General features: G+C 41.1%; 1 protein-coding gene across 5 annotated transcripts in view; it reads left to right on the top strand.

Annotated features, from left to right (window-relative positions):
- slc22a16 (solute carrier family 22 member 16) overlaps positions 1-11,451 on the top strand; it is a 108,600-nt gene extending 97,149 nt beyond the window's left edge. For all 5 annotated transcript variants that reach the window (XM_085997808.1, XM_085997811.1, XM_085997810.1 and 2 more), the window contains 2 exons: positions 698-797; positions 4,750-11,451. In XM_085997808.1, coding sequence (XP_085853934.1) covers positions 698-797; positions 4,750-5,013 — 364 coding nt within the window. In that variant the 3' untranslated portion in view covers positions 5,014-11,451. The remainder of the gene's footprint in view (positions 1-697; positions 798-4,749) is intronic.
- Positions 11,452-12,475: the final 1,024 nt, after the last annotated feature.

Raw genomic sequence — 12,475 nt, 5'->3', positions numbered from 1 at the left:
AAAAGCAAGGCGAAGATCTGGCGGAATGGACCTGCATCAAATTTCCCACTCCCATAAATTGGCATAATAGAATTGAAAATTGGCCCCTGTTTAGACTTTCTGTTATGATTGCCTTGATTCAGCGTGAGATAGTGACACCCAAATAGCAGATTCTGGTGGCCGGTAGCCTCATAAATTAATACTTCCAAGCTCCTCGTTGGGAACTTTGTGCTGTCAGGTCTCACCATTAGCAATTTTGAAGGTGTCAGCCTTGGCTCAGTGGTAGCATTTGCCGCTGTCAGAAGGTTATGGGTTATAGTTACACTCCAGAGACTTGAGCACACAATCTAGGCCGACACTTCACTACAGTAGTGAGGGAGCACTGCACTATGAAAGGTGCCACCTTTTGATGAGATGTTAAACCGAGGCCCCGTCTGCCCTCCCATTGGCACTATTCGAAGAAGAGCAGAGGTGTTCTCACCAGTGCCCTGATCAGCGTTTATCCCTCAATCAACATCACACAAACAGATTATCTGGTCATTATTTCATTGCTGTTTGTGGGGCCTTGCTGTGAGCATATTGGCTGCCTCGTTTCCCTACATTACAACAGTATTTCACCAGCAAACCCCTGGGGAAATTCCAGATGCTACTGTTTAACCTCTGTTTAATAATTCTGGATAAGAGCTACTAAGTAATGGTGAAAAATGTTTTCTTTCAGTTCTTTGGCTGTCGGTAGCGGGAGTATGATGGCCCGAGTTGGAAGCACGGTGGCGCCTTTTTGTGTTCTCCTTTCATCAGTGTGGATCTTTCTACCGCAGGTAATAAAATTCATACTTAAGAGTCACATTTTTATGCCAACTTTTTCCATTACACATTCCTGTGTGCCCATTTATATTGGAAACTGCCAGTGTAAAATTGTAAATCACGTTGGGACCATATGAACGTAATCTGTGGAATGCAACTGGTTGGTGTTGAATAACTTTAGATTGATATTTTGGGAGATTTTATTTTGCTTGATTGTCTTCGGAGGTGAGGGAGGATTCAACATTTCTCCTTTTGAGCGATTAAGTAAGTTGGAGAGAGTCCATGACGGTGCAAATTGCCAATGCTTAATTGGAAAGAATCAGCTTAGTAGGTTGAATGGACTTTTATTGTTCCAAAATGTGTTCCTGATGCTGTGGGATATTAATTTCACTACAGTGTGCTGCTAGTCTAGCCACTGAGTGTATTCCTCTCCCTAACATCTGTCTGAGGCTGAACCACACTGTTAGTAACCTTGGTGTCATATTTGCCCCTGAAATGAGCTTCCGACCACATATCTGCAGCATAACTAAGACTGCCGATTTCCACCTCTGTAACATCGCCAGTCTCCGCCCCTGCCTCAGCTCATCCTAGAAACATAGAAGACAGGAGCAGGAGTAGGCCATTCGGCCCCTCGAGCCTGCTCCGCCATTCAATGAGATCATGACTGATCATCCAAATTCAGTACCCTGTCCCTGCTTTCTCTCCATATCCCTTGATCCCTTTAGCCTTAAGAAACATATCTAACTCCTCCTTGAATATATTTAATGAATTGGCCTCAACTGCCTTCTGTGGTAGAGAATTCCACAGGTTCACCACTCTCTGGGTGAAGAAATTCCTCCTCATCTCAGTCCTAAATGGCTTACCCCTTATCCTTAGACTGTGACCCCTGGTTCTGGACTCCCCGACCATCGGGAACACCCTTCCTGCATCTAGTCTGTCTAGTGCTGCTAGAATTTTATAAGTTTCAATGAGATCCCCTCTCATTCTTCTAAACTCCAGCGAATATAAGCCCAATCGACCCAATCTCTCCTCATGCATCATTCCTGCCATCCCAGGTATCAGTCTGGTGAATCTTCACTGCACTCCCTCCATGGCAAGAACATCCTCCGATAAGGCGACCAAAACTGCACACAATACTCAAGGTGTGGTCTCACGAAGGCTCTGTACAACTGCAGCAAGACATCCTTGCTCCTGTACTCGAATCCTCTCGCTATGAAGGCCAACATACCATTTGTCTTCTTAACCGCCTGCTGCACCTGCATGCTTACCTTCAGCGACTGGTGCACAAGGACACCCAGGTCTCGTTGCACTTCCCCTTCTCCCGATCTATTGCCGTTCAGATAATAATCTGCCTTCCTGTTTTTGCAACCAAAGTGGATAACCTCGCATTTATCCACATTGGGCAGATGCAGTATAATCACCCAACCTGTCCAAATCATACTGGAGCTTCTCGGCATCCTCCTCGCCGCACACACACCCAGCCAGCTTTGTGTCGTCTGCAAACTTGGAGATATTACATCTAGTTCCCTCGTCTAGATCATTAATATATATTGTGAATAGCTGGGGTCCTAGCACCGATCCCTGCGGTACCCCACTAGTCACTGCCTGCCACTCGGAAAAAGACCCGTTTATTCCAACTCTTTGCTTCCTGTCTGCCAACCAGTTCTCTATCCAAGTCAGTACCTTACCCCCAATCCCATGTGCTTTAACTTTGCACGCTAATCTCTTATGCGGGACCTTATCGAAAGCCTTCTGAAAGTCCAAATACACTAGTTCTCCCTTATCTATTCTACCAGTTACATCCTCAAAAAATTCCATTAGATTAGTCAAGCACGATTTACCTTTTGTAAATCCATGTTGACTTTTTCCGATCCTGTCGCTGTTTTCCAAGTGCTCTGCTATTACATCTTTTATAATGGACTGATGTCAGGCTTACTGGTCTATAATTCCCTGTGGAGTTACATTAGCTACCCTCCAATCCATGGGAACTGTTCCAGAGTCTATAGAATTTTGGAAGATGACCAGCAATGCATCTCCTATTTCTAGGGCCACTTCCTTAAGTACCCTAGGATGTAGATTATCAGGCCCTGGGGATTTATCGGCCTTCAATCCCATCAATTTCCCTAACACCATTTCCCTACAAATACTGATTTCATTCAGTTCCTCCCTCTCATTAGCCCCTATGTTCCCTGACATCTCTGGGAGGTTATTTGTGTCCTCCTTTGTGAAGACAGAACCAAAGTATGTATTTAATTGGTCAGCCATTTCTTTGTTCCCCATTATAAATTCCCCTAATTCTGACTGCAAGGGACCTACGCTTGACTTCGCCAATCTTTTTCTCTTCACATATCAATAGAAGCTTTTACAGTCAGTTTTTATGTTCACTGCAAGCTTACTCTCATACTCTATTTTCCCCCTCTTAATTAATCCTTTTGTCCTCCTTTGCTGAATCCTAAACTGCTCCCAATCCTCAAGTTTGCTGCTTTTTCTGGCCAATTTATATGTCCTCTCCTTGGATCTTATGCTATCCCTAATTTCCCTTGTTAGCCACGGTTGCGCCACCTTTTTTGTTTTATTTTTATGCCAGACAGGGATGAACAAATTCTGTAGTTCATCCATGCGATCTTTAAATGTTTGCCATTGCTTTTTCACCGTCAACCCTTTAAGTAACGTTCCCCAATCCATCCTAGCCAACTCGCGCCCCATACCATCGTAGTTTTCTTTATTTAAATTCAGGACCCTAGTCTCTGAGTCAACTACTTCACTCTCCATCTTAATGAAGAATTCTATCATATTATGATCGCTCCAAGGGGCCTCGCACAACAAGATTGCTAATCAATCCTTTCTCATTACATAATACCCAGTCTAAGATGGCCTGATCTCTAGTTGGTTCCTTGACATATTGGTCCAGGAAACCATCCCGTATACACTCTAGGAATTCCTCCTCCACAGTATTGTTACTAATTTGGTTAGCCCAATCTATATGTAGATTGAAGTCACCCATGATAACTGCTGTGCCCTTATTGCACGCGTCTCTAATTTCCCTTTTAATGGCATCCCCAACCTCCGCATTACTGTTTGGGGTCTGTATACAACTCCCACTAACGTTTTCTGCCCCATGGTATTTCTCAGCTCTACCCATCCTCTGCTGAAACTCTCATCCATGCCTTTGTTACCTCTAGACTTGACTATTCCAACGCACTCCTGGCTGGCCTCCCACATTCTACCCTACGTAAACTTGAGGTGATCCAAAACTCGGCTGCCCATGTCCTAACTCACACCAAGTCCCGTTCACCCCTCACCCCTGTGCTCGCTGACCTACATTGGCTCCCAGTTAAGCAATGCCTCGATTTCAAAATTCTCATCCTTATTTTCAAATCCCTCCATGGCCTCTCCCCTCCCTATCTCTGTAATCTCCTTCAGCTCCACAACCCCCCCCCCCCCCCCCCCCGAGATATCTGCGCTCCTCTAATTCTGCCCTCTTGAGCACCCCTGATTATAATCGCTCAACCATTGGTGGCCGTGCCTTCTGTTGCCTGGGCCCTAAGCTCTGGAATTCCCTGCCTAAACCTCTCTGCCTCACTACCTCTCTTTCCTCCTTTAAGACGCTCCTTAAAACCTACCTCTTTGACCAAGCTTTTGGTCACCTGCTCTAATTTCTCCTTATGTGGTTTGGTATCACATTTTTTGTCTTATAACACTCCTGTGAAGCGTCTTGGGACGTTTTACTACGTTAAAGGCGCTATATAAATACAAGTTGTTGTTATATTTGTGGTTATAACTTAGCTGGCAGTCTTAATGTTTTACTATTATTTTATATTCCTTTTGTAATGATAAACAGACATAATGAGGACAATAAATAAAAGTGTGATGGTACTGGATTTCATTTTAAGATTTCAAATGTGCAATAAATTTAACAGTAATCATTTGATAAGTACTAATATCTTCTCCGACCCTTTGTGGCAGCTGATTGTTGGAGCCATGTCCTTTATGACTGGCTTGTTGACCCTGTTGCTCCCGGAAACCCTCGGGAGGCCTCTGACCCAGACCTTCGAGGATGCTGCAAAATTGCAAAGAAAATTTAAGCAAGACAAAGCCAAAGAAGCCTCGTCACGTGGAGGACATAGCAGTGCTGCCACAACAAGTATTGAGAAACAAGATTATATTATCGATGGTATGGAGAAGTCAAAGGAAGAGCAGACTCTGATTGAACATTTAACAAAGTTGTAAAGTGCATTTATTCATCACAAAGCCTTGAAACAGGCAGATGTTACAATGTTGGTACTGATTAGATACTAATATCTTAAATCTGTGAACTAACAAAAGTATAGAAGCAGTTTGGCACCTATACAAACAAAAAAATATATAAAGTAGATCCCAATATGATTTTTAGTAGTTTGTCCCTACTCTAGTTAATAGTGATCAAGAATTAGTCCTGTTAGACAGCAAGAGAACAACTTCATATGAATTCTAGTGCATGCTGATTTACATATATTGGAATTTAACTGCAAAATGAATATGGACTGATAACAGTCGATCTCCTAGCCTACAGTAGGCTGCATTTTATATTCTTAGCAACTGTCTCTTCTGGTAAAAATCTACTCTTCAATTTTGACCCATTAAGGCCTCTAAGAAAATACTGATACAGGTAATTATTTAAGGTTTTCTATAACATTAATCAGAACTGGATGATGAGAGATGTGTTTTTTGGGGAGGGAATTCAGATTTACAAGAAGCTAAGGCATTAGTTGCACAAATCATGAATCAGACAAGCTGCTATCTATTAGCACATTGACCAACAAAAAACTACATTTTAGCATTCGTTCAATGAATGTTGCTATATCGACCACAACCAATCCACTGTAGAGGACCTAATCATTGGGCTTGATCCTTACCCATTATCTACATCTTTATTAACAAATGTTAATCACTATAAACATAGGCATAAGAAACACGGTCTTTGTATTTTTATTGTTAGTAATGTCATATTTTTGCCAGGACTGAGAAATTTGCATCAAAATTTAAATGTATATATTTGAGGGCAAGACTCCCTCTGATGTTTTCCCCATTTTCTGGTCACCCTGGATCATGCACCAACTCTGGGCAAAAGTTCTCCACTAATGTCACTGTGAACGAGCATTAGAACATATGGCCTACACACGATTATCCTTCTAGTTGCCCTTCCTTCCCAGTGAGGAAGTGCCTGGTCTCTGCTTGGCACCTACCCATAACACTGTGCACGAAAACGGGAACTGAATGCAGCAGACGAAATTGAACCTACATCCCATAACTCAGTAATGACACGTATGTAAAATTATTTTTAGTTTAACACAACCAAATTTGTGCCAGCAATAAAAATAGCAAACCGTGCAGCAATGTCCATCATAAGCTGGGTTCAATAACCTTGAGAAGTTTATCCTCCAATGAGAACACTTTTTCAAAAAAAATCATCTTTTGGTAATTTTTTTCATTTTTTAATCTGCCCCAAAGTTAGCCATGCCTTTCTCCTACATCCACACTGCCCTTTGTAGTCAGGAAGGCAAGAGATTACAGACTGTAGATACCTCAAAGGGTACTACAATGTCAACTGTTAGTAGACTTGCAACGATAAACTGTTTTTACAGCATATGAAAGAATTTAATCATAATTTGTTAATTAGTGTCCTGCCCAAGGAAATCCTTCCAATTGAGAGGCACAAAAAGAAATAAGCAGGAGACTCCTTGAACTCATACTTTGATTGGTGGAACCCATAACAATGCGTTAAACCTATTGGCAAATAATTAATAAAGAGTGAAAATAATATTCATGCGCTGCATATAGTAAAATAATGGACACTGCTATATTGCTCGAGACCCATGCCAGCGCGGTTGGGTTGCCCAAGTGCGGATGTCGTTCATATGGCTACAAAACTAAATGTAAAACTGCAAGAACTTGTGAGGAGCAACTGCTGGGAAGACCCATTTTTTGGTAGGTCTTCCAGGCCACCAGTCTTGGAGAGTCCTGGTCGATTTACACTTGGTTTTTGGCCAGGAGTGCGAGGACCATGCTCGGGGAACTGAACAGCACAAGCATAATGCAAGAGCTTCGAAAGTGTCCCTGATTTTGGTCATTTGCCCTTAATGTTCAAGTTGAAAGGTTGTGAGCAAGATACCAGCTGAGAATTTAATTTGGAACTTTCTCCTCAGTCCCTACTTTTGAGTACTTAACCACTTATTTGAACCCATGGCTGTATTATTTAACAGTTTATGAAGAAGTCAGTGCCCTTGTTATACCTTGGGGAAGGAGGTCTGGCAGGATTAAACAATGCCGCCTCGCTTGTGTTAGTCACTCCGTCATTGGTACTCTAATATTGTCCAAACCTCAGATGCCCATTGTTTACAGGCAAGCATGTAGGAGTCACTTCAGTGATTACCTGATTTTCCATTGCCATGCCAAATGTTGGAGGAAACCAGAGTGTCCCGTGTGCAAGACCTGTTTCAGCTCGTCACACATTTAAAGGGATTGGACTTGTGCCGGTATGTAGATAGAGCAGTACTGATACGCTGGTTTCTGGGACACAGTGTTGGCTTGAGTGGTTATACTGGAGCTGACACAACATGCAATGGCAGATGGAGGCGGCAGCTGAAACAAGGCAATACAGCTACTTCTATTGGGATTTACATGCCGAGTTTACAATTCTAAGGGGGCGAGTTTGGTGTGAAAACCCTAGTAATGATGAGGGCATTAATTACATCGCTAACATTTTACTAACCGTAGGCAATAACATACTAGTACTAAAAATGGAATAACAATGTATCTCTAGATTTGGTCACACAGTGCAGCTCATTTAACCAGTGGCAAACAAATGCAGATTTGGATACTGTTATACTTCACTGTTGTCCCAGTGCAAAACATAGCATTGATGCAAAGTAGTGCTAAAAATCACGTTAAATTTATGCAAGGTGGGCTTTTACCACTATGTAACACCTCTAGCAATATGGCACACCTTTAGGGCTTGTGCATAGACAGTGAAGTGTAGGTGATAATGTGTCTTTAAAGCGGCAAGAATCCATTGTTTAACAGTATTATAGCCCTTCCCAAGCTATGTTACCTGAAAACCGATGTTCATTCAATCTATCATTGAAAATCGCTCTTCCCAAAAAATCAGTTTGGTTAGCACATGCCTCACTGTGTTTGTAATACCCAAGGGAAAACTGATCTTTGACACTTCTCGGCTAACAGTTGTACCCTATTCTTACTCCAAATATCAAAAAGAGCATGTACCAAAAAGAAATATCTAAACAGCCATCATTTCTACCAAATACAAAGTACTTTGAAGGAATTTTGAAAACATATCACATAATTAAAAGGAGATCTGTATTTATTTATATTTTAAATATAAATTTAATCTATCCTTGTTCCAAGTGAGGACATTATTTTCTGTTAATAAATTTGGTAATCATTTCTAGAATCTAACCAGATCCCTCCAGGTCAGGTAGAGTGACGGATGCAATGGCGATAGGGAGAGTTTACAGAGGGGTAGGAATGTAAAGCTGGAATCTGCGAAGTCCATCCCACTGGATAATAGTGGCTCCAACAGGATAGCAGTAGTGCTCCGCATCTGATTCCATTTGGCAGATTACTGTCAACTTGAGCGACGATTTTAACTCGCTCAAAAGGCCCAGTTAACACCAACTCTCCGACCACTGCCATGTTTACAGGGGCATACTGCTGGGCAGCCAAAGTGCCCACCTCTTTCAGGTACTGGGCTCCTTTTGATATACAAATCGGGGTCCTATGATGTGCATAGAACCACAGTTGCCATTTTAGGACAGAAATGGTCGGAACGTACGCCAGGCACTCTGACCAATTTGACTGGCGGTACAACCGAAGAGGCCCCAAATATGTCTGTTTTAAATTATTTTTGTGTGGTCAGAAGCTCCTCCAGGCCCCACAAAAATAATCTGGGCCACTGCTGTGCTGGGCTCCCCCAACCACCGCAATTATGCTCCTCCCTCCAGGACTTACCTTGCCTGAATCTGTCGAATTGCATAGAGATCCCCATTTGGTGCCTGCGGCTCAGCAAGCACCAAATCAAGCCGGGGCCTCCTAATGGCTCCGGCCTCTCTCTGCTGCCAGAACAGGTGGGTGGCTGGCACAGTCCACCACCCAAAAATTAAAAAGTACAGCATGTCCTGGACAATCTGATCTGCAGGAAGCTCGTGGAAGCTAATCACCTTTGCCAAAGTTTCTCATGCATTAAGTACATTCAGATTCATGTGTGCAAGGTAAGAGGACATGAGGACCTTGGGCAGTGCTAGATTTACTGCCAGCGTCCTGATGGAAATTTAATGGTGCTTTGATTTGAGAACAAATCTGGATGTTGCTGAAATATTATGTTAAATAGATATAGTATGTCTGTTCAACAGACCTTTTACGGTGAGGGGGGAGGGGTGAGGAAACAGGAAAACCTATGAGATCCGCTTACAAAAAAGTAATTAGTAGAGTTGGAATTTGCCTGGTAAAGTGGCTAAACTCGTACCTTTTTAAAAAAAAAAAACAAACATACAGAACTAAGCAAATTAAGAAGCCATTTTTCTGTAGTCAGTTATTTTTTTAAATAATACTTTAGAGCATGTTAAAAAGGCCAGGATAGAAAAAAAATTGTTTCAAATAATTGGTCCTTAGAATACACCACTTTGAAAGATACACTGTTCACAGTTTTAAGTATTTCTAACCTTTAGAATGCTGGATGGCATTTCTAAGCGGGTACATTGGGGATTGTTTTATCGGGATTGCTGCTGTGTGAGACTAGTGTTGTGGAAAAGACATGCAAAATTTCCCATTTCAGTATTTCTGTGCTGTCCTCAATGTGACGCAGCCATTCATGTCATCAGTATTATAATGTGTGGAAACTTACACAAATTAAAGTTGAACAAAAGACACTTGGGGGGGGGTTCCTCCCCTGCCCCCAGACTGAACCCCTGTTTCAAGCACATGGAAAAGTATTTGTCAATTTCTAAGACATTAACAAAGCAAAAGTGAAGACACCTGAGAAAAATTCCTTATCCATAGTATTCTCTGAATAAACTGCAATATTAAACTCACTTTCACTCTGATGCTCTGATCCTCTAAGGATTTATTGATATGGTTAACTAATGAACGTTAACCTTGTCACCAGCCCAGGCACAAACTTCAATCAGAACAAAAGGTACTCTGGGCAGTGTAAACTTACAATATGTGAACAACATTCAAACATTTAAGTATTAGCATAGAACAGCTTCTGTATTAGTGGCACTGGCTGTAACTTTTCAGACCACTGAAAAGAATCAGTGGGGTTGCAAACATCACCTCACTATATTTATGTAATTGAACTAAAATTAGGTTTGATGTGTTCATAATATGAACCAAATCAAAAACTTTGGCAGGTCAAATTATAAATGGGCCTCTGCTATAGATGTTTAGACAGGTTATTTGTGGTTGTTTGAAATTAAACTGTTTTTGTGATTAGAGAATCTGTATTCAAGTCACTGTTAAAATGTGTATTGTTTATACTGTACTTGAAAAATGTATTGGACCACAAAACCTAAAATCTGATTGCTGTGAATGTAACTTAAGTTTCTTGTGTATATACTAGCTCTACTAACTCTTATTGCAATTCATTGATTTGTGCTTTGCTGAATAGTTTCGTTTCAGTTACGCACTGTGGGATAAATGTGGGCTTTAATTAAGCCAGAAAGCTAAACATATTTTGTATTAGTACCATTTAGTTTCGCTGATGAGAATTGACTGATACTTCTGAAAGGTGTCATATTGTTTGCTGTTAATTGTCCGTCCAAGCAATCTTCAGGAAACGATACAAAAACAAACCATTGCTGTAATATTTTAGATATGGTGGTGAAATATTTTCCTGACTGCTTTGAGTAAGCTTTTTCGCCTTTAAGCTAAAAGGGAACTCTATCTAATTTTATAAATTGTAAATTCTACAAAGGCACAATTCTGTAGAATGTTCTGTGGCTGCATTGCAGGTAGAAGTGGTGACATTGCCTTAATGGTAAATCAATCATTTATCTAGAGTGGTTCAGAACATATTGTCAGAGGATTCCCTGCCTCAACGTTTTTCATCTCCTCCCTTTATCTTTAGGTTTATACAGGCCACATGCTATTCCTTGTCAGAGAAGGTCAAACAGCAAGACAACCCACTCGCTGGTCTCTTACTGCTGCTGTCAAGCATAATAGTAGGCTGGGACAATTTGCCATCTAATATTTTTTCCTTGCCTCCTGGGCTGATGTGCCTGACCTCCATTCTGATTGAGATTGGAAACTTAGCACATTCTAGCACTCCACATCATGGTGTGTTGGTGCAGTACTATGCCATAGACAGTATTATTTTTGTGTACCTAGTTTAAATTTACCCTTTTTAACAGCAGGGTAGAGTTCTCCTTTAAGAATAAAAGTGTATTAATTTTTCAGTTTGAAAGTCTATTCACTTAGGTTTTCACTTTCCAAGTTTATAACAGATTAATTTAACGTTAAACCCTTAAAGCCCTAATTACAGTGCTACAGGTATTGAGTTTGGGAACCATCTTTATGGACTAGGATGGTCATTTTGAAATTCTGTGACATTTTCTTTGCTTTTCCATTGCCATATATGATATGAATTCCTTTAATAAATTTTATTGAAATAGATTAGTTGAATGTATGGGCTTTATTATTATCTATTCACTTGGAATTACAATTTAAACTGTGCTCAATAAACCAGAACAAAGGTATGTATTTATTTGCTAAAAAAAATTTCAACCTCCACATGCAAATAGGAATTACTGCAATCTCACAGGAGGAAAATTACCAGGATCGATGATTTTTTTAATATTGAACATCAGAGATTGAGAAAAGGTCATGTTTTTGTGAGTTTCTAGTTAGTAAATGTAAGTCTTTTCTTTCAGCCCCCATAATCTAGAGGGGAATTTTGTGAGTTTGTTCAATTTAAGCTCTGTTGGGAGTTTAGCTGGCTTGTGTGCCATTTTGTGTACACATTTGGCTTAGTTTGCAACTCCCTCAGGTTTACCTCAATCAGACAGACTCTTAACATCAAGCATGTGGCTGCTGATCAATGGCAGCACCTGTCTTCAATATTTGTATCACACAATAGATCTACCCCAGCAACAGAAAACTCATGACACCTATCTGTTACCTTCCATCACCATTAGAGAATTTCCTGTATAAAAGCTGGTCCAGATTCAACACGTGCTCAAAGTGATCAATTCAGTCATTTGAAGGTGGTTCTTGGTCACTAGAATGTCCATGTTTGATATTTTTTCCAGCACAAAAGAACCTCAAGATCAGATGGAGAATCAAACCTGAGCAGGAAGTGTTTTACAAGACTACCCTACTACTGTAATAATGCACTGGTTTGAGTCATGATTGGTGAGAAGGTCTTGGGGACTTGTGGATCTGCCACAACCTACTTCAGCACCAGTCACACTTCAGCACCAGTCACAAATCAGCTCAACTTTAGTTTCAACTCCAAGGGCAGCATTAGTACTGAGCAACCGTAGTGTCCCAGTCCCAAATTGATTGCATCGCTCCCAACCAACATGTCATCCAGCACTGTCTGAAGCATTAGTTGTGGCTCCTGAGCTGGTATTGGTCCAGGATGATTCAGATACTTGGGTTTCGGCAGGATATGTCCCCAACATCGAATTGGCCTGCT

Source organism: Somniosus microcephalus, chromosome 9 (genome assembly GCF_052327205.1).
Source record: "Somniosus microcephalus isolate GS21.2 chromosome 9, FLI_Smic_1.0, whole genome shotgun sequence".
NCBI lineage: Eukaryota > Metazoa > Chordata > Chondrichthyes > Squaliformes > Somniosidae > Somniosus > Somniosus microcephalus.
This window is presented reverse-complemented; position numbering and strand designations above follow the sequence as displayed.